Source organism: Malania oleifera, chromosome 7 (genome assembly GCF_029873635.1).
Source record: "Malania oleifera isolate guangnan ecotype guangnan chromosome 7, ASM2987363v1, whole genome shotgun sequence".
Taxonomy (NCBI): domain Eukaryota; kingdom Viridiplantae; phylum Streptophyta; class Magnoliopsida; order Santalales; family Ximeniaceae; genus Malania; species Malania oleifera.
This window is the reverse complement of record NC_080423.1, coordinates 101,914,624-101,937,509: the sequence shown is the minus strand read 5'-3', so window position 1 is coordinate 101,937,509 and position 22,886 is coordinate 101,914,624. Positions and strand designations below refer to the sequence as shown.

Genomic DNA, 22,886 nt, shown 5'->3' with positions numbered 1-22,886 from the left:
AGCAAAACGAATCTATAAATAATTTGTTCAGGAGTATAAATGAGCCAGACTCTCAACCTTACTTAGATTTTAATATATAAGCTTAAAAAATAAATTTGAATCATTTATTTAAATGAATTGAACTACTCAACAATGACTTGATTCGTTTTGTAGTCTTAATTTGATTTTTTAAAACACGATTTTCTATAATATTTAATAATTTTTTATTGAGATAATACAAAAAATAATTTATTTTTATAATAAAAAATAACTGGAATATGAAGTTTAAAATATTATTGGACCGCACTCCAAAGAATTTTGAGAGGGAGCGAGAGAGGGAGAGCGAGAGGGAGAGAGAGCGAGAGAGAAGCCCAACGCTTCCTCTCGTACAGTCCTGAAGAATGGCTGCAATTCATAAGTCGCAGACTGGATCACTAGCTGGATCCAGGAAGCTATTCTTCACTTCCATCTTCAAATTCAGCTCTTGCGCCCTTCCCCATCTGCACTCGGTGCTCAGGTACTCTTCCATTTCTCTTCACGTCTTTTGGATGACTCTCCTACCCAGGTGCTGTTCCACTCTGTGCACCAAGAAAATGGACGATGGCGATGACGACGCCGACGAAATTTGCCAGAATCTGAAACCCAAATCACCCACAAACACCAAAATGGCTGGAACCATGGCTCGCCTCATCAACGGCACACCATGGTCAGGCGACCTCGAGTCCTCTCTCTCCTCCCTCTCTCCCTCTCTCTCTAAAACCACCGTTCTCCAAACTCTCAAGCTCATCAGAGCACCAAATAAAGCCCTGAGCTTTTTCAAGTGGGTTCACCTTAATGGGTTCACTCACAATGACCAATCTTACTTCATCATGTTAGAAATTCTCGGCCGCAGCCGTAATCTAAATGCTGCCCGGAACCTCCTCTTCTCGATTGAGAGGAGCTCCGGCGGCGCCGTTAAGCTTGAGGATCGGTTCTTCAATATTTTGATTAGGAGTTACGGCCGTGCCGGGCTGTTTCAAGAATCAATTAAGGTGTTTATGGCAATGAAGGAGATTGGGGTGTCGCCATCTGTTATTACATTTAACTGTCTTTTCTCTATTTTGCTCAAACGGGGTCGGACCAATATGGCAAAGAATGTGTATGATGAAATGCTTAGGACGTATGGGGTTACTCCGGATACTTACACATTTAATATATTGATAAGAGGGTTTTGTATTAATTCGATGGTTGATGAAGGATTTCATTTTTTTAAGGAAATGTCACGATATAAATGTGAGCCGGATGTAGTTACCTATAATACGCTGATAGATGGTTTGTGTAGGGATGGAAAGGTTAGAATAGCACACAATTTGTTGAAAGGTATGTGCAAGAAATGCTCAAATGTAAGTCCTAATGTTGTTTCCTATACTACTTTGGTTAGAGGGTATTGCATGAAACAAGATATCGGTAAGGCTTTGAATGTGTTTGAGGAGATGGTTAGCAGAGGGCTGAAACCGAATAGAATTACTTACAACACTCTTCTTCAGGGCCTTTGTGAAGCACAGAATCTTGATAAGATCAAAGAGATTTTGGAGGGAACGATGGGTGGTGGAGAATTTGTTCCTGATACGTGTACCTTCAACACACTAATGAATGCCCATTGTAATGTGGGGAAGTTGGATGAGGCATTGAAGATGTTTGAAAAGATGTTGGACTTGCACATTCAACCTGATTCGGCTACATACAGTGTTTTGATTCGGAATTTGTGCCAAAGGGGGGATTTTGAGAGAGCAGAGGAGTTGTTTGATGAGCTTTCGAAGAAGCAGATCCTACTATCTGACATTGGGTGTAAACCTCTTGTCGCAGCATACAACCCAATATTTGAGTATCTGTGTAGAAATGGGAAGACCAAGAAGGCAGAGACAGTGTTCAGGCAGCTAATGAAAAGAGGGACCCAGGATCCTCCATCTTACAAAACCTTGATAATGGGACACTGCAGGGAAGGTACATTTGAAGCTGGGTATGAACTCTTGGTCTTAATGTTAAGAAGAGACTTTTTGCCTGATGTTGAGATCTATGAATCTCTGATTGTGGGCCTCTTGCAAATGAATGAACCTTTGCTTGCCTATGGTACTCTAGAGAAGATGCTGAAGAGCTCTCATCTCCCCAAAACATCTATATTCCATTTTATACTCGCTGAGCTTTTAAAGAAGGGCTGTGCCCGTGAATCATCCAGCTTTGTAAAGTTAATGATAGAGAGAAAAATCAGGCAAAACATCAATCTTTCAACAGATACTGTAGTGCTACTCTTTAAGAGTGGTCAATGGGATAAGGCATATCAGACTGTTGGGTTGCTTTATGATAATGGTTATTCAGTTAAAATGGAAGAATTGATTGCATTTCTTTGTCAGCATGAAAAGTGGTTACAATCACGTGAGATGTTGCTCTTTAGTTTGGAGAAGCATCAAAGTGTTGATATTGTTAAGTGCAACACTGTTATACATGGCCTCTGTAAAATCCATAAACTATCAGAAGCATTCAGTCTGTACTATGAATTGGTGGAGAAGGGAATCAACCAACAGTTGGGTTGCCAGGAAGAGTTGAGAACTATGCTAGAGTCACAGGGGAGGTTGAAAGAAGCTGAATTTATAGCTATAAGGACTCTAAAATGGTAACGATGAGACAATCTGGTTCAAAATTCTGCTGTGGAATGTCAAATCTTTGTAACTTGTAAGTCCTATATTCTTCTTTTTCCTCAATTTTTATACTCCTTTTTCCTCCCTCCTGCACATATAGGATGGTTGCATATCATTTTTGAGGAAGAACATCAGAATGAAGCAGGAACCCTTGCAGGGAATGATCCGTGTTACCTGATGGACTCCATGACAAGTCATTATCAATAACAATGGTTTTATTTTCCTAAGATTATTCCTTCTATTTCTATTTGCTGCTGTTATTAAATTCTTTCATATGTTTACGTAAATCTATTAAAACTTATCAGAAAAGGGAGATTAAATAATTTCATTCTTTCTTGAATGATTGTGTTGCTAGTAAGATCAAAACTGATTTGATGTTTGGTACATTATGGGACCGCACAAAGTATGTAACTTGAGATGGCCAAGTAGGCATTCCCCTGAAAAAAAAAAACAAAAAAAAAAGGAAAAAAGAAGAAGAAAGAAACAATGCAAATGATTTGGTAGGGGTGCTGTATTGGCAGGTCGTGTCAACACAACTATCATTCATGTATGGAAGGCACATGATTGGTTGACATCAATGACATAATTTTTATTTTTATTTTGATTTTGATTTAAGTACTGTACTGTTGTTCATAGGTGAAAGCTCTTGCATATTTAAAATGCTTCTGTAGTTTGCCCAAAGATTGGTGTATTGAGATTTGGAATGTGAGACACTGTTACTGTTAACCGCATTAGCAGCGTAGATTTCCAAGGCATGTAAAAGATGTCAGTCTGTGTTCTTCCTCATGTCCAAGTTATGATAGAATATCATATGATGGTCTTCCAAAATTTGTTTCTTAATATCTTGACCAACTTAAGGGGCGGGCTTATAGCACTGATGCCAACATGGACTTGGTTATGATACCGACATAGTGATACAGCAATTTTGGAAAAATGTGGGTGCAACATGGTAGGGACATATTAAGGTAATTAAATTCAAAATGAAATATAGCATAATTTATGCACAATTATCAATTGCACAATTACAAAGTAGTGAAACCACAGACGAACAATCACAGGTTACATTCATATTAGAGAACATTAGTCCATCAGCAAAAAAAGCTGGCAAATTAGTCATCAAGAAATTTTTTTAAAAAAAATTAAGTGATTAACAAAGAGTTGCGAACTGGCAACCCCTTGAAAGGGGGGTGGGGGAGGGAACTTAGGGGAGGAGAACTAGCAATGGACATGCTATTCATGTCTGCTGGGCTCGAGGAGCTGAAGGCTTGAAGCTGGAAGAGTTGAACTGAAGAAGAAAGGAGGCCAAGTAGCCAACAAACTTCCTCCTTGTCATCTTTTCTCCAGTGAAGCAGGGGCTGGGAAGTTCAATGGTACTCTGCAGTCTTGCTAGGGCTCCAAGGTCTAAACTTTTAACCCACCAATGCTGAAGAGGTCTCTCGATTCTTTGGGTCTCTAAGCTCTTCCTAAAAAATGTTTGTTTGTTTGTTTTCTTAGTTTTTTTTGTTAACAGAGTTAAAGGGCCCAACAAACTGCATCCTTTCACTGCAAGGAGTGTTCCAGATGTGTCATCGCTGTGTTATGATGTGTTTGGGAGTATCTCGCTGTGTCCAAAAATAAAAAGTAATTAATTTATTTCTGACATGTGTCAGACATTATTGGTATGCAACTCAGTTGTATTCAGATACTGACACATCAGGCTCCCAGAAGAATTGGTGTTTCCTAGCTTAAGGGCTATGAGTGTGATCCATCATTTCATGTTCCAATTGATGATTAGCTGACTTGTTAGCTTTGGTGTATTCCCAAGAGGGGGCTTGAATTAGAATTTTAAAACTTATTCCTAAGTTAAAACAGATGTTAGCAGAATATCACAACTTAGAGTCTTTCTATGCAATCCCAAATGTGCAGATAAATATAATATGCGAAAATTTAAATCATGCGCATCATTTACAATCGTTGTAATCAGTGCGTGAGAGTGCAACCAATATGATCTTTGTATCACAAAATATATATTCAATCTAAATGCTCAAACAAAGATATCAGACAAATTTCATATATCTCAAACAGCAGATTTTCTCAATGTATAAAGCTCAAGATATATATATATATACAAATGATATTACTCAATGAATATTCCAATAAAGATTTTCACCACATAAACAAATATCTCTTCAAAGATTTTTCAAGATAAAATACACTAGATATTTGAAAATGATTTGAAAGGATTTTTGCAACCAAAATCAAATAAGAACTTCACAAGATATTGAAATGTCGATGCAATACATAGAAGCTCCAACGAAGTCCTCTTTGGAAAAATTTATTAATAAAGCCCCCTAAGAACATTTGAGGATGTGCTCTCAAAGAAAATAATTTCACACAAACACAATCTTGCGAGAGCAATCCTTATGGAACAACAACACTTAAATCACACTTACAAAAGATATTTGAGTAGTAAGATTTGGTAAGAATAAGTGTTGGAGGCTCAAGAAATGAGTATTATAGATTTTGGAATTTCAAAGAATTTCTTGTAATTAAGATTGCTAATGTTCTACTAATTATTCCAAATGAGGGGGAATTTATAGACTTCCCCTGAATTATAACTGTTAAAGATATAGTTGGAATAATTAGAAAAATTTTAATATTATTTAATTAAATTAACCCTGTTTAAATGAGTTAACCGTGGTAAAAAAATAGGTCCAACCTGAGAGCACCGGTTGATCAGGACAAGTTTGGTCGACCCAAGTTCTTGGGGTTCGGTCGACTGGGCGTGAAATGTATTGTGGTCTCGGTCGACCGGACATATAAGTCCGAAAGCGATTTTTCAATTCTTGCAAAGTTTGGTCGACCAGGGTTAATTTGAACTGAGCCTGTCGGTCGACCAGGTTGATGGTATTCAAAAAGTGCTCGGTCGACCAGGAAGTTAATAAAGTTGACTTCAGGGGGGTTTGGTCAATTGAGGTCAAATGAACTGTAATAGTTCGGTCAACCAAGCTGTGGTCAACAAGTTGACCTGGTCCTTGGTCGGTCAACCAGGGGCAAAATGAACATGAAGTGCCGATCGACTGAGTGTGCACATTTTGTGCATTTCGGTCCTGTTTCAAGTATTCAATCACCCAAATCAAATGATCAATCATATGTATGCATGAGTGAGTGTCTTAGGGTCATTTCTAGGTCTTTTTGAAGACATCAAAAAATCCGGTGTCGGTCAACCGAAGGGTAATCCCTAAAGTCTTTCTAAGGTCATTTTCATTTTGAGCTTACCTCACATACCATGCAGGTGATGCATACAAATATTACAAGCCAGACCCTATTTACTATTACAAACCCATGATGAATATGGAAATTAAATACAATCATAAATAAGGTCTTCAAGCTTTACTTCAGTGCAATTAGTGTATTTGCTAATATAAACCTACACATGAACTAGATGGCCATTAAATACCTCAGTGTTTGTCATAATCAAAATAGGGTATGATCCATAGGGTCAACAATTGCTTTAGAAGACTTACAAATGTGCTTTACCATTTATCAAATTTCCATTTTAAACTCTCGCACGGTCTTAGTCTTCCTCATAATTGTGACATTCTGTGAACTTTTAAAAAAAACACAGCATTCTAAGATTTTTGGACATATGCTTGTACATATTTTTTAATATAGATTCATGAATCTTTAATTTCTTATTTTAATGATACATGTGCAGGTCTGTGTATTGAAATCTAACAAGCATCTCAGTAGTGTAACGGTCATGGTTTAAGCATAATGTAGTCTACAAGTTGTTAGATGACCACTTTGCTAATTGCTTTATGTCCAGTTGTAATCTAACATGGTTGCCTAGAGGTCCTAGGTTCTAGTCTTGTTATCCAATTTTATCTTATAATTTTTAAAAATTATCTTATACTCAGTCACAGGTGTTATTCATTGTTGTTTCTCTCCCCAAGTGCTATCAGGCTTCACGTGGATGTAGGGTTAAGAATATATTGTGTTAGCCCACATTTTAACAGCTTAACAGCTTGAGCGTTTAGCTTTTAGGTGAAGTGACCATCTGACACAACTCACCACGCTTGTGGAGTGGATTTTCTTTTTTCAAATTCTTATAAATATTTTTCTGTCTACAGTTCAAGAATTATTTTGCCATCTTCTGAATCTTGGTTAATTTATCTCCTCCAGGTGTTATTTCGAGACATTCCATACATGTGTCTCTTTAAACAGGGCTTATTGCTATTGATTCGATGATCCCTACCGGATGTGGTCAGCGAGAATTAATTATTGGGGATAGACACACTGGTAAAACTCCTGAGAAGCTTGGTTCTTGTGAAAACATGCAGAATCCGGTTATTCATTGATTTGATGCATACAATGGAGTTTCTCTGTTTATCTGGATAAAAATTTTCCTCCTAGAAATCCTTGGGGCACATCAAACTTGTTATTTAATAGTCTGGCTCTGAAGTGGGGATGGCATCTGACACAAGATTATCTGAAATTTCAGAGATGCAGCACATCAATGTAAATAGGAAAATTACTTAGCATCAAAATCAGCAGTCCCTCCTGTGGTTTTGTTGCAGCATACTTTGGTAACGTTGCCAGCCTGGCAGGTATATCTGGAACTGAAGGAATGTATGATTTTAAATAAGAAAGAAAATTGATTAGAGTTCTCTTGGTAACTGTATATCTTTGAAGCTGTTATCAACTTATTCTTACTTCTTTTTCAGATGGGAATCAAGATATGCTTATATTCTTGTTCTAGGAAAAGTTTTTGTACTCAAATGCTGAACCATATTTTAATTACTATTGTAACAGGCATTAGAATCTTGAGCCATGTGAGAGTAGTTGAAAAGCTGGTCTTGGCAATGTTTTAGCCATTGATAATCTGCTCTTGGACTAAAACCCCATGAGATTTGGCTCTCTTTGTGGTGGCCCAAACTTGTGCTGCAGTTGGGTTTGTGGAGAGAGATGTGGGCTTTGAGACGTGGTCAATCAAGTGCAGATGGGGAAAAAGCTGTCTATAGTCCCTATCAACATGTTTTGGATCTCATGGAGGGTGAGACTTGGAAGAGACTCTGAAGAAATAGGTATGTCTCCTACACTTTTTGAAGAAATCGTAGTACTTAAACTAGTTGGTTTTAATGGTTTGTAAATTTTGATATGCATACAGTTTTATATATATATATATATATATATATATACATTTCTTTTGGAAATCTTGCCATATAAGCAATATGCTTATGTTTATTTTGTACTTGGAGGAACCTCCTTGGTGCTTTGTAGATAATTCGCACTTCGGCTGATAGAATTTTGAAAAAAGGAATGAAGACTCAGTAAGATCAGTCAAAGTCTGGGTAAGACCTCTAAAATGTAGAGTAAGGCTGTGTGCAGGCTCTCTCTCTCTCTCTTCTTAGATTTGGTTCAGTGGGGGAGCCTTGTATATAAGGCGTTACGTGCATACATACAGGGGTATATATATATATATATATATATGTCTGTGTTAATTGAAGTGAGGTTTTACTTTGACCTTTCTACTGCAAACCTGAATCTCCTGAAGGCGGGCATGGGATAAGAAAGATAAGAAAAGAAAATGAATTTTAAAAAAATACATGGAAAAGAAAATGGGAAAGGAAGGGTTATTTACACAAAAATTAGAAGTTTTCTTGTTGGATTATTATTCCCTACGACAGCACCTGTGATAACTTTTTTTTTTTCAATTAAAAAAAAATCCCTCCACATCCTACACTTGAAACTGTCACTGCAATATAGTTGGCCATGTTGGGTGTCCCTCTTTGTGGGGCTCATTTCTTGAAAAGGCATTTTTTTTTTATTGTTTTGTTTGGCTTCTCTAAGAAGCCTATCTGAAGCATGTCTTTTTGTATTCTCAAAGCACTACCTCATTGAACACAGCTCTGTGTCCTTGGGCTGCATTTATCTCCACTTTCTTCACCATTTGTATGAGCTCCACATGCCTGCAGCTAGGGGTGTACAAAAATTACCAGAAAATCGAAAATCGGACCGAAACCGAACCGAAACACATTTCGGTTCGGTTTTTCTGTTTTCGATTTTCGGTTTTGGTTTTGAAATATAAAAAAATTTCGTTTCAGTTTCGGTTTTGGATCAAAACCAAACTGAAAAAAATTGAAAACCGAATTAATAAATTATAATTGTATAATTTTATATAATACTGATATTTATAGTTATTTCCTGTTGGATCACTAATCGCCGGTGAGAAACCACCTTCGAATCCACCATTGCTACCAAAGTCGGAATAATTAAAGTGTGGTCTTCGTCTTCATTTTCCTCTTTGTCTTCATGTTCATCTTCAAGTGTTTATGGTGGTTCTTCTAGGTTTAATCGTCAATCTCCATCTTCCATCTGCAACTGGAACGGACTCTAACCAGTCCTGAAGCTGTTTGCATCCTCGGATGTGGGTGATTAGCACTATATTTTTCTTTCCAAGCTTGATGCAATTTGGGCTTTCAAATCTTGGGCATCATCGTCAAGATCATCAGTAAACAACTTGCAGTGAACCAAAATGGGTTTTGGTTCGGTTTCGGTCCGGTTTTCAGTTTTTTGGTAATTTTTGTACACCCCTATTCACGGCGCTGCTGCTCATACGCCTGCTTCTCCGGCAAGCTGCCGTTCCCAGTGCAAATATCCTGGTCTTCTTAGTCTTGTTCCAGCAAGCAAAAGGGATTATTTTTCAGCATATTGGGCTTTCGGTTGTGCTTACATTTGTGCTTTATTTTGGTTGGATCTTGGAGCTTTGTTCTCAACATTTTGTGAGGTCTTTCATCTTGATACATTTGTTATACACTTTTGTGTATTTGTAAGACTTGTGCCTTTTGTACCCATTTTGTACGAACCTTGGTGATAGTGGATTTGGACCGTTGTGTCCTGTGGACATATCTCAATATTTGAGGGAACCACGTTAAATTTTGTTATTTTTAGTGTAATCATGGGAGGGTGGGGGGGGGGGGGGTGAATTGGAGATTTTAAAAATTCTAGGTCAAACCTCCAGCAGACAGTATTTCACAAACCTAGAGTCAATCTAAAGCACGTATGAAATAAACAGATAATTGAATCCACAAATAATTTGCTCCAGATAAATTAAATCAAGCAAGCACAATGATGTAAAACAGATAAAGTATAAATGACACTAGATGTGTTATCGAGATTCGGAAACTATGACTACGTTCCCGCCTCTAGCTCGCAAGCTCGAGGATTCCACTAAAGCTCACTTGCAGGTGGAGTGACACCGATTACAATACCCTTTCCTTACTAGGTAAGGGAAACCCTAGGTCAGATTAACAGGGCTGATCCCAACCTTTACAACCTCTCCTTAAAGGGGCGGAGAATACCCACCTCAGGTCACGCCTGGAATACAATCAATCAATATAACTTTCGTGTACAACTCAAATGCTTCTAAGTTAAGCAGATACGTACACCAATAAGCACAATACAACCAATGCACTCACAGATGATAAGAATTTATGCTCAAGTGAGATTTGGTTAAGGATATTTTAGCTCTCAATAAATGTGTATATATTTGTATATACGTGAGAGTGATTACCTTTGATTCAAGATAATGTAATCAGTATATAATCAAAGGAACTTTGAAACCCTAAGTGAATATCTCAACAAAATATATTTCAAGTATTAAGCACAACCAAGATTAGGGTTAAAGCTTGCAAAAACGAATTTTATCAAAAGGCACAAGTAAGCTTTTGAATCTAGAAATAAGGATGTCAAGACTCAGAAGTTAATATGAGTTCTTCCCAAATGATATTTATCAATCAAATATAATGAGAAGAACTTTAGCTTACTCTAAAAAATTATTAGACAATACAAGAATGTGAGAGTAATAAGCTTAAAGATACTGTATGAATATGCACACAACAATAAGAATCAAACTCCCTTCAACTTGCAATTAATTTGCAAATGAGGAGTATAAAAAAATAATACTCTCTGTTTTAAAATGATTTTGGCAAGCAATAGTATAAGAGAGTATCAAATATAAGCTTGAAAGATGTGAAGTACAGGCAATGGGAGTTTTTCAGAGAGAATTTTTTGCTAATTATAATGCTAATTGTGTGCTAATCTGGACAAATGAGGGGTATATATAGAATTCTCTAAATTTTAGACCGTTAGGGACATAGAGGGAATTTTTGGAAAAGATAAATTAAAATTAACCTCTGTTTAACGCGATAAAAATATGCGAACCCAAGAGGTTCGGTCGTCCGGAGCTATGAGCTGGTCGCCCGAACAGACATAGTAAATTTGAAAGATCTTGAGGGTTCGGTTGACCGATCACTGTGTCGGTTGGTCGAACTAAAGCAATATTTCAAACCTTTGTAGGTTCGGTCACCTGGCCTAATGTTCGGTTACCCGAATGGTCAAGCTCGGTCGGTCGGTCAATTTTAGACCTTGAGGGCCGGTCTGCCGAGATAGATGAGTTAGATTGGGATCTTCGTTTTGGCGGTCGAGGAGATGTGTGATAAATAGGACGGTCGCCTGAGCCCCTTTAAAAAAAACATTTAATAAATAACGTCGGTCAGCCGAGGTGATTTGAACTTAAAAAGTTCGGTCGATCGGGGCTCTTTGAAGTTGCATATTTTGCCCTGTTTTTGTCCGAGAACTTATTCAACCATGTGTGAATAAGTTATAGCATTTTGTACTAAGGGTTTAGGGTCCTAGTGGTCAGTCTATGGTCTTTTGTATCTTGAGCATACAACTCTTATCATGCATGAGATGCAATTATTACAGACTATATAATGACAGACCAAAAGCAAAAATTGAATGCAATTACAATTGACACAAATGGTTTTCATTCTTTTTGCTCTTCAAATGCCAGCATGTGATATGATCTCTGTGGTCTTTATGGCTTCCTTGCATTCTTACCATCCGTGCGTGCTAAGAGTTACACCTGTTCAAGAGCTTAGTGCACAGGTAAAAAACAACGTGATTTGTCATTATAAAAACGAGATCGGACTCATATAGTCAACATTCTCCCCCTTTTTGATGATGACAAATACAATAAGCAAAAATGGGTAATGAAAATAGGATATTGTTCCCAAGGGGGGGTGAATTGGGTTAAAAAAAATTTATGATCTTTTTAAAACTTTTGTATTACAACAATAAGCACAACCCAAACACAATCACCAAGTACTTGTAAAATAATCAATCCTAATCAACCATAATCAATACAAAATAACCAAGCACTTGATTTTTGTAAAAATAAGCCAGATGTAATATGCAATACTTGTTGGATTTGTGTAAGCCTTGTGTTGAAATTCACAATCACACTTCTTTCCAAGGTTCAATTTTTAAATAAACCTTTAGTTTAATAGGTTTAGGATGATAAACTAATGTACTCCCTTTCAGTTTTTGTAATTAATGCTGATCAAATCAAAACAAATATTCTTCCAGTCTATTTAATACCCAAACACTTAGAATTCAGAAATTATAAAGCATACACGCAGTTTGTAAAGTATGCTAAAAAATAAAGAGTACGGAAGAGAGAGAGGAACAGAAGGTTTTACGAGGTCCAGCTTATACCCTGCCTACGTTATCGCCTTTGGCAAATCACCAAAGGATTTACTATGTCAGTTCCTTTGCCGGGTGGAACAACACCGTTTACAACACTCCTTCGATTAGACTAGAGCCCACCTCTCCAAACGATATCCCCTCTTTTGGCACGACAATCCAACAACCTTGAATCGTCTAGAAACAAGAAACAAGTAGAGAGAAATTTGTGTACAAGAGACACTCTCAAAACATAGTTGGTTAGTACAATATTCAGCACAAATATTCTTCAATGTAATTCAATATAAAGAGATTGAAGCTCAATTGAATTTAGATCACCGAATTTATCTTCCGTGTATTGAAAAATTCAGACTTTGAAGACTCAAATTCGGATTTAGGATCAGCAGCAATTCAGTAGTGAAAGCAAGATGAGCACAAGAGAGATTTAGAGCTTTGAGAGTTCTTGATTGCTGGAAAATTTCTTGGTGTTTAAAATCATTATAGTTGGGGCTATTTATAGATGTTTAAAAGATAATTCCTTGCCCCCCAAGTTTGCTTGGAGTAAACATCAAGTTTCCAAAAAGAGTAGAGCTCAAGAAAACCATTTAAAAAATTTTCCCGTTGAGATTTTAAAATCCTATTCGAGTGGCAGTTGCCTACCATAGTTAAAACTCAACACACAGAAGGCTGGTAGTCGCCTGCCAAGGCACAGGCAAGAGCCTGTCTTGACCACCCAGGTGCCTGATAGGTCTCAGGCAGTCACCTGGGACTCTACTGCCTCCTAGTTTTTAATTCTTTTAATTTTGGCAGTCGCCTGGCTCTCAGAAAATTGCTTCACTTTGAAAACATCTTTCCTCACTTGAGACCTTTATCATTTTGATTTAGAAAACATATTTTAAGGTCTTTCAAAAATTTGTTTCATAGTTTCTTTTTATTTGTAAGAGTTTCATTTCAATTTATATTGAGGTTTACATGAAGTACTTACATAGAGACATTCTTAAAACTCTAAACTCTTGAACTTCATGTAAATTCTGCTTTGAAATCTTTCCTTGATCATATATCATTTTTGAGCTTTCAATCAACTTTCATTCTTCAAGCTTTTATAAAATATGTCCATCATGAGCTTTATTAGCCCTTGAGTTTGGCTTTAAAATACTTGAACTTTACCTACTTCTTGAAACAGTTCTTGGCATATCAGCAAACTAGAATTTAGAAGTTAAGCAACTAGATGTAAAAACCACTTTCTTACATGGTGACTTGGAAAAGGAAATTTACATGGAACAATTAGAAGGCTTTAAACAAAAAAGGAAAGAGAATTTAGTGTGCAAATTAAAGAAAAGTTTGTATGGGCTGAAGTAAGCACCACGGAAATGGTACAAGAAATTTGATTCTTTCATGATTGATCATGGTTACTCAAAAACTGTGAGAAATGATGTGATCCCAAGAGGGGGGAGGGGGGTGAATTGAAAATTTTAAAACTTCCTAGGTTAAATTCAAATCATAAATGGTATTTCGCAACCTAGGGTCTTTCTAAGTAATTTCAAATCCCCCAAATAATCAAGTATGCAGATATTTAAAACAAACATTACATTCTCAACAGATTAAATATTTGCATACAAACATCACATCATATCTCATTTAAACTTTAAAGTGTGTATGTGAAATGATTAGCCGTTGAATGCAAACATACACGTGGAACATATTTCATTTGAATTATCTATGTGTATGCAAGATAATTATAACAATGAAAGAACAAGCATACATGTACGAAATTTAAAGTACGAAAAATAAATGAGATAGAGAGAGACACAATATTTGATATCGGGGTTCAACCAATCCTGCCTACATCCCCGTCTTAAGCCAATAGCTCAAGGATTCCACTATGTGCTCACTTTAACTGGGCGGAGTGGCGCCACTTACAATCTCCTTATGGGGCGGAGACTCCCCAACTCAAATTACGGGGCTGAGCCACAATCAGTACTCCTTCCAGGGCGGAGCCTCCCTATCTCAATTACAGGGCTGAGCCACAACCGATTCTCCTTACGAGGTGGAGACACCTTGGTTCACTTTTTGGGCGGAACTAATCCGTACAGCCTTTGATAGGAAGGTGCGCCTCCTCGCTCACCTAACCGGGTTCGAGCTAGCTTGAGACTCCTTTACGGGTCAGAGTCTCCCCAGCCTAATTTTCAAGTTGAGCCAAACTGGTACATAAGACAATAATTTTTGTACAAATATACGCGTCTAAGCTAAGTAGGGATGTACACATTGAAGATCAAAATGCACTCTTGTATGATATGAAATAAGCTCAAGAGAGTAAGAGTGTTTTTCTCAAAATAAATTTGCAATTTTTGAAAAAGATATATATGATAAAATACTTCAAAGATTTGAACCCAAATAAATTATTCTCCAAAAATATTTTTCAATAAGAAGTGGGAGAACCTAGGGTTTTTGCTTTTAAGAATATTTTTGCAAAAACAATTATATATGATCTTTGATGTTAAATGTTATATGCAATAAAAGCTTCAAAGATCTAATATAAAATAAATATTTTCTCCAACAAATATTTGCAATAAAAGTGTTTGGAGAAGTTAGAATTTATGCTCAAAAACGTTTTTGCAATGAATACACAATGAGCTTTTGAATCTTGCAATAGATGTGCAAAGATTCACAAGTTATAGAAAAGATTCCCCAGAAATGTTTATCAAGAAAATAATCTGGAGAAACCTTTAAACTTACTCTCAAAAATGTTTTTAAAAAATAAGGAGTGAGTGAGAGTAAATGCATTTGAATAAAATAAATGCTCAAATAAAATGCTCTCTTCCAAAGGATTTTTCAAATGAATAGAAAGGAAAGAGAGTTGGAGAGTAAAAAATTTTGCCCAAACAAAAGATTTTTACAATAAAAAGAGTTTGGGGGAACTTTGATTCAAAAATTGCTCAAATAAATTTGAGAGAAAATTTGGCTAATCAAAGTTATTATTTAAGCTTATGTGAGGGCTATTTATAGAATTCTAAAAAATATGACCGTTTAGGGACACGCTCGTCATTTTAGAAATGTTTAAACAAAAATTAATCATGTTTAGTGCTGAAAAACTTGGGCAATCCGAGAGGGTCGGTCGAATGAGGAAAGCGTCGGTCGACTGACCTAGGATAAAATTTGAATTTTCTTAAGGGTTCGGTCGACTGAGGAAAGCATCGGTTGACTAAACTAAGTTAAAAATTCAAATTTCCTAAGGGCATGATCGACTGAGCAAGGGCGATTTTCCACCCCCTCGATACTCAGTCGATTGAGCACTTTAAGCCTTTAATTGGTCAGTTGACTAAGCTTATTGTCAGTCGACTGAGCTTATGGTCGGTCTACTAAGCCTATGCAAATCTAGCCAAATGAACTGGTTGGTCGACTGAGCACTTTAAGCCTTTAGTTGGTCGGTTGACTGAGGTCAATTAAAATCAAAAGTTTTGGCCCTGTTTTTGACCCAAGAATATTTTTAAAACCTTTGTATGATTTTAGCATTTTAGAAAAAGGTTTTTCATGAAAGGTTTTAATCCCTATGGTCAGTCCATGGTTCTTGTTGGGTTCCCTACGGTCAGTCTATTGTCATTCTGAGTTTAGTATCATATCATGCAGGATATTTAAAAAAAAAAAAAAAAAAAATCATGCAGGATATGCATTCTTACAGACCAAATATATAAAAACTAAATGCAATTACAAAATAAAATAATGTGTCTTCTTCTTCTTCTTCTTTTGCTTTTCTGTCTTTTATGGAATACATCAAGTATATAAGCTTTACGTTCCTCCTGACTTCCATTTTCCCTTCACCGCATGTGCTTAATATAAACTTGTTCAAACACTAAATGCACACATGAGATAATTGTGTTTTGTCAGCATCAAAATAGGAACCGGACTCAAAAAGACAACAAAAATTCTTTCGGATGATTCTGTGTTTGTGAAAAAAATTTCTGGATGTTACTTATATTATTAGCTTACTCTATGTTGATGATATGCTCGTTGTAGGATAAGACTTCTCCAAGATTGACAAGTTGAAATTGGAGTTGAGCAAGTCTTTTGCTATGAAAAACTTGGGACCAGAAAAGCAAATTCTTGGCATGATAATTGTTGGTGATCGAGAAAATTGACAAATTTGGTTGTCTCAAGAAAGGTACATTGAAGAAGTGCTTGAGAGGTTCAATATGGTTAAAGCAAAACCTATTGGTTGCCCACTTGCTAGTCACTTCAAGCATAGTATAAAACAAAGTCCTACAAGTGAGAAAGACAAGGAAGAGATGAAAATTTCGTATGCTTCGGCCATTGGTTCTTTAATGTATGCAATGGTTTGCACAAGATCAGATTTAGCTCATGCTTTTGGAGTTGTTAGTCGGTTTCTCTCTAATCCGGGAAAGGAGCATTGGTTAGCAGTAAAATGGATTCTACAATCTTTAGAGGCACTTCAAAGGTGTGTTTGTGCTTTGAAAATGGTAAATCTATGCTTCATGGATTCACGGATGCCGACATGGCCAGTGATGTTGATTCTAGAAAATCAACTTTGGGTTATTTGATGACTTTTGTAGGGGAAGCTATGACATGATAATCAAAATTACAAAAATGTGTTGCTCTATCTACTATGGAAGCCGAGTTTATTGCCATTACCAAAGCTTGCAAAGAATTGCTTTGGTTGAAGAGGTTCTTGAAAGAGTTGGACATGAAATAAGAAAGGTATGTTTTTTATTGTGATAGTCAAAGTGTAATTCATTTGAGCAAGAATTCTATCTTCCATTCTAAGTCAAAACATATTGATGTTAGATATCATCGGATTCGGGATGTGTTGGATAAGAAATTGTTACAACTTGACAAAATTCACACCGATGATAATGGTTCGGATATGATGATGAAAACATTGTCTAGAGACAAGCATGTGAAGTGTTGAGTTTTGGCCGAATTGGTGGAGTTGTCCCCATAAGTCGGGAGGGGGAGATTAGTTGGGTGTCCCTCCTTGTGGGGCCCATGTCTAGGAAAGGTGTTCTTTTTTTTATTGTTTTGTTTGGCTTCTCTAATAAGCCTATCTGGAGCATGTCATTTTGTATTCTCAAAGCACTCCCCTCACTGAACACAACTCTCTGTCCTGGGGCTGCATTTATCTCCACTTCCTTCACCATTTGTACGAGCTCCTCACGCCTGCAGCAGCTGGCCAGCCGTCCTCTCCAGCACTCCAGAAAGCTGCGGCCCCTTCTGTGACTCCAGCAGCTTCTCGGCGCTGCTGCTCATGCGCTTGTTTCTGCGGCAAGCTGCCGTTCCGAGTGCTAGTATACTGGTTTTTCTAGCTTGTTCCAGCAAGCAAAAGAGATTATTTTTCAGCATATTGGGCTTTCGGTTGTGCTTACATTTGTGCTCTATTTTGGTTGGATCTTGGAGCTTTGTTATCAACATTTGGTAAGGTCTTTCATCTTGACACGTTTGTTACACTTCTGTGTATTTGTAAGGCTTGTGCTTTTTGTACTCACTTTGTACGAACCTTGGTGATAGTGGATTTTGACTCTCGTGGACGTAACTCAATATTTGAGGGAACCACGTTAAATTTCTTGTGTCTCAATTTATTTATTTATTTGCATTACACCATGATTTATTTGGGAGAATCACTCATATTTTTTCCCAACAAGTGGTATCAGAGCTGTATTCTTTGGACTCATTAGGATTATGTAAATCATGAATGGTAATGTTGGCCGTATGATTAGCTTCAATGGAAGCAAGCCAGTCATTTCTACTTGCTTGACAGATAATAACATGCGATGCCTTTAAAAGATGAGTGGCTTATATGCATTTTAAGGATTTAATCTTTCCCGACTCAATTGCTTTCTCTATTTGTTCAGATTTGCATAAATGTTCATCAGAATGAGTTTGTGTGGATGGCATATTTGATGCCTAGCACACCCTATTTGAGTTCATATATTCCAGGTTATAATGGAGGGAGCAGCTTGACAAGATGCTAGAGTGCTTAGATGTGGAATTTTCTGCCTTATTATCAATGTCGACTTGGAGGATCTGGCAGAATAGTAATGAATTCTCTTCAAAGGGAAAGGAGAGAACCAGTCGAGATGAGAAGTGGGGCAGGGACCCTCGGCACTGAATTTTCGGGAAGCAAATGACAAGCAGAAAAACAAGGTCCATGTCAAGGCACAAAGAAGTCAATATTAGACTGTGCTATCAAGCAGTTCAGATTATCATTCGGTAACTAATGCACATGGAGAGGGGATTGCAGCTTTGTCAAAGCATCTTGATGCGGGTGAGGGAGCTAACCACACTAGAAGTAGTAGGGCTGAAGAGGGATTTCATTTTTGTGGCTCAACTCTCCGAAAACTGCCCTGGAGGCCCAAATTACAGTTGAAGAAGACATGTTGGCCCTTGAACTCTATGTTGAATAAATAAAGGACATTGACAGGAGGTGGGAGATGCTACATTGAGTTGTGCAGAGCCCAGAGTTACTCTTTATCTGTAAAATGAAAAACAAATTGTGTGATTGTTTTTATTAAAGTTGTGCCTTAGTTATCTCCTTGCCTTCATGTGGCTGCATTGCGAAAAATGTTATAGACTAGAGAAGCTGTGGAAGAAGACATGTTGGCCCTTGAACTCTATGTAGAATAAATAAAGGACATTAACAGGAGGTGGGAGATGCTACCTTGAGTTGTGCAGAGCCCAGAATTACTCTTTATATTTAAAATGAAAAACAAATTGTGATTGTTTTTATTCAAGTTGTGCTTTGTTATCTTCCTGCCTTCATGTGGCTGCATTGTGAAAAATGTTTAGACTAGAGACTTGTAGGGCTTTACCCCAAGGGGAGCCCTTCTAGAAATTCTCGATGGCCTGGGCCATACCCAGGCCGAAGAGGGGGTTTGGAAATAGTTTTCAACCAGCAATTGACGCGCCTCGGTTAGAACCTCACTAGCTGCGTCATTGCCCCAAGCGCAAAGATGGTTCTAATTTCCTACATGCTTGCCCTTTAATACTCCATTAATCAAAACTGCTTTCCCTCGTGGAGTCGATGTGGGACAAGTTAATTAATGCTACAATACTTTGTTCCAATATTAAAAGGCTATGGTCTTTTCTCAAGACCATTCCCATGTCAACAGCTGGGGAATGAATCCAACACTCCAAATCATTCGTTAGGGATTCTTCCCCATTCATTTATTTATTTACTCGTAGTGATTCTCAACAACTCAACAAAATTAATTTAGGAATAAAGTCACTAACTTGGATTTTTAAGAAATGAACGTTAGCCTTTTATGAGGGGTCAAGTTTGAGGTTTTCAAAAAAGGGGGAAAGATTAATAAAATGAATGGCAAAACACAGATTTTTCCTAGTTTTAAAAATTTTACAAACCTCTTTTGACATTTGATAAAAAGATTCATATTTTCTTGAGGTTTTAAACATTTTACGAATCTTACCTTACATCAGTTTAGGGTGAAAAGGTGCAAATTTCTTTGATATTTGATAAAAAGACAAGTGTGGGAGGAGCAATGAATGTCCCAAAAATGAAATATCACACGAGATTCATGGGATTTGTGAAATCTTAAAGGAAGTACACGTCTCTACTCCATATGCAAAGAGAGTTGTATGAAAATTTTGAAATTTTAGATGAGGTTTTCATTTTTTTGACTAAGTTCATGAGAGGTTAATTATTATTATTTCTTTCCATCTTTTTCCTATGTTTAGCACTTTAACACTTGAATCGGAAAGTTTCCCTTAGTTTTTTGAAGTTATTTTTGGTGTCGCAATTATCATATTGACGGACCATAAAATTCAGAAAAGCATAGAAAAAAAAAAAAACTAGCTATAAAAATTTAAAACCATGTAAAACTAAAAGAATGTAGAAAATTCAAAAAAAGTTCATAAAGGTTTCGAAAAATTTGAACCCTCTGTTTGGAGAGAATTTAATCTAGATTTGTATTAGATTTGGAGAAAACGTAATATAATATTACTCCAAAATTCATGCTCTTAAATGCAACATAAGGAGAATAAAATAGCACATAGACTCACCTCTATGATTTCATGGGGGAAAGAAATTCACATTTTATCTAAGTTGTAGTACTATAAAATAAGATATTCAACCTACCTAACAAAGTAGACCAATTCCTAGTTTTTGCCGATTGAATCTGTCTCGCATTGTCATTTTTCAATACATTTCTAATGATTTTTACGAAAGCACATTACAGCAACTAGTTGCAGGCACGTGTGCGTGCTTCACAACTTTTGAGTGATAATTATAACAAAATAAATAAATTAATAAATATTCATAGATTATGGGGTGTTCTTCAAATATTTATCGATTATTATAGGGATATTTTGAAATATTCATGAGTAAATTATAGGGACTTTTAAAAAATATTTATGGGCAGTTGTAGGGGTTTATAGGGAATGTTAAAAACTAGGTCAAGAAAGTGGGAATCCCCCTTTCTAATTATAGAGATAATTTTTAATAACCCGAGAAATTTTATCAGGACCTTATCGATGAACACAGGGGATTCGTCGACGAGGATACAAGAGAGCCTCGTTGACGAGGACATGTTTCATCGACGAGAAGATGCCGAGAGGCTATTTTTACAAATTCTGAATTTCGTTGATGAGGAGGTGGTGTTTGTCAATGAACCTTCTTCTTGACGTCATCGACGAGATGATGTGACTCGTCGACGAAGTTCATAGTATAAATAATGCTAAATTTGGATTTTTACGCAGAAATTTCAGCAAAAACTTGTTCTCTCTCTCTCTCTCTCTCTCTCTCTCTCTCTCTCTCATATAGTTCCTCCCTCTTCTCTCTTCGATTTCAGCTTCGTCGTTCGCCGGATCGACGATCTAAGGTCACTATGATGCTCTTGAGGAAGTTCTCTTCAAGTCTGCCAGAGCGGATCGTTGGTGGGACTGAGTTGAATTCCATCTCAGATTCAGAGTAAGTTCTTTTATGCAATATTTGACTTTCTAGCAGTTGTAGGAAATGTAGTAGTTGAAGTAATAGTGATGTTTTGTTCTGGTAAATGTTATTTTCAGGGTGTTGGACCTATCATAGTAGGAGATTTTAGTAGGAATCAGGTAAGGGAAATATGCTGTGCAAGGTAACTTCAGTATGATTTCAGTATAAATTACATGTTTTTGCCAGGTTATTATTCAGAGTAGGAATTTATACATTTTATTAGTTATGTTTAAGATGTTCTAAATTACCATGTGGCATGAGAATATAAATACAGTACAGAATCATGTTTACAATATTTATATAGAAATATGTTTTACAGTATTTTTAGGATTATGTTTTACAAAATATACAGATAGGGAATAAGCTTTACAATATACCATGATTATACAATTTTATAGTACCATGACATATAGATTTACAGTTAATCTCAGAAATACAGTTAATATAGTTGCAGTTTACTACAGCGTCATGATTAATATAGTTATTACAGAATCATGGTAAAACAGAAAGTTGTATATAGAGATGTATTATATAATATCAGACCCTGATGGACCATTATAGATACAGTTTACAGAGCACAGTACCGTAACTATATACAATTCAGAATGCAACCATGTATTTAGATAATATGTGGTAGATAAGTCGATGGTGTCTATATTGTAGACAGACTCCCCATCAGATATGGGTTGAGGAGGGCCGATCTGACTAACGGAGTATAGTGGTTTATCTTGGTAGGCCAGCTAATGATAAATCCCGCCTACGGGCCACACAACCTTGTCATAAGGGATTAAATCATGACATACAACTATCCATCTAGGGAAGTTTTTCAGTTATTACTATGTATATATAGTTTTACAGAAACAGAGAATATACTTATGTACATTAGAAGTATTATGAGTAGAAACCTAAAATACGGATATGTTAAGCAACATGGATATTGGTTTATATTATTTGTACCGTATTTACAGATTCAGTTATACATGATTATATAGAGTCAGACTTTTATAGAATTGTAACTCATTTGCTACACACTAGCAAAAACATGTTTCGTCTTACTGAGCGTTGTCTCATCCCAATAAATTTACATTTTTTAGGTGATCTAGCTAGGTGAGTAGATCAGACTCGCAGATAGAATGAGGTTACAGTGTAGGCCTGTCAGTAGGGTGAGTCTTTTGGGGAAGGGAGTATTTTTGTATTGTCTTAGTTCAGTTGTATATGTATATTTTGAGAGCATTTTAACACTCTGGTATTGTGTATTTGATTATGGTTATATGAACTCAGCTTCTCGCTGCTTAAGTTGATGGTTAAATTAAACTAGAAGGTATCAGAGCAATGTAAATTACAATATAGTATATATGTAATTTTTTTTTAAAAAAAATTTTAGTAGGTCGTTACATAGTTCATTCCCTTTTACATATTATAAGATACATGTTTTTTTTTTTTTTTTTTGATTACATAGGAATTCTAGCCACCAACGAGCCCTTCGGACCCCTTGGTGCGACACCAAATCTATGGATCAGCATCCTCTACCCCTAAGTCTCGCTGATCAGGGCAAAGTTCGGATGCGAACACGGCTTCCATGCATCAGTTGGACGTTCAGCCAACTCGACCCCCGGGACACATCTCCATTACCATCCACGGTCCCCACCGACTCACTGAGAACTCTCACTACCCATGGTTCTTGCTGGCTCACAGAACAAACTCTCACCATCCACGGTCCCCGCTGGCTCATAGAGTAAACTCTCACCATCTACAGGTACAACTGGCTC

At 36.8% G+C, this 22,886-nt stretch overlaps 2 protein-coding genes and 1 non-coding gene across 7 annotated transcripts; 2 read left to right on the top strand and 1 right to left on the bottom strand.

Moving 5' to 3' along the window:
* Window positions 1–295: 295 nt before the first annotated feature.
* On the top strand, window positions 296–22,658 carry LOC131160272 (pentatricopeptide repeat-containing protein At1g02060, chloroplastic). 5 transcript variants are annotated; one of them, XM_058115739.1, is made up of 6 exons: window positions 306–2,688; window positions 6,819–7,243; window positions 7,449–7,720; window positions 20,978–21,096; window positions 21,195–21,236; window positions 22,577–22,658. In XM_058115739.1, exon 1 carries the CDS (start codon window positions 381–383, stop codon window positions 2,631–2,633), a length of 2,253 nt encoding a protein of 750 aa, XP_057971722.1. In that variant the 5' UTR covers window positions 306–380; the 3' UTR covers window positions 2,634–2,688; window positions 6,819–7,243; window positions 7,449–7,720; window positions 20,978–21,096; window positions 21,195–21,236; window positions 22,577–22,658. The 5 variants fall into 5 exon arrangements, with proteins under 5 accessions (XP_057971721.1, XP_057971720.1, XP_057971722.1 ...); XM_058115738.1 differs by lacking the exons at window positions 20,978–21,096; window positions 21,195–21,236; window positions 22,577–22,658 and adding an exon at window positions 8,985–9,542 and having other exon boundaries at window positions 296–2,688; XM_058115737.1 differs by lacking the exons at window positions 20,978–21,096; window positions 21,195–21,236; window positions 22,577–22,658 and adding an exon at window positions 18,026–18,886 and having other exon boundaries at window positions 300–2,688.
* Window positions 18,397–19,087, top strand: LOC131160972 (uncharacterized). Its single transcript, XM_058116840.1, has 2 exons — window positions 18,397–18,438; window positions 18,965–19,087. Exons 1-2 carry the CDS (start codon window positions 18,397–18,399, stop codon window positions 19,085–19,087), a joined length of 165 nt encoding a protein of 54 aa, XP_057972823.1.
* LOC131161220 (U4 spliceosomal RNA) lies at window positions 18,975–19,125 on the bottom strand. Its single transcript, XR_009138370.1, has one exon. It is a non-coding gene; the product is annotated as a U4 spliceosomal RNA (small nuclear RNA).
* Window positions 22,659–22,886: the final 228 nt, after the last annotated feature.

Bases quoted from the DNA above. Each gene is read 5' to 3' on its own strand.
- LOC131160272 (XM_058115739.1), top strand. From the start codon at position 381: ATGGCTGCAATTCATAAGTCGCAGACTGGATCACTAGCTGGATCCAGG.
- LOC131160972 (XM_058116840.1), top strand. From the start codon at position 18,397: ATGGAGAGGGGATTGCAGCTTTGTCAAAGCATCTTGATGCGG. The intron at 18,439-18,964 runs GTGAGGGAGCTA...TGTTTAGACTAG, and splicing joins GTCAAAGCATCTTGATGCGG to AGACTTGTAGGGCTTTACCC.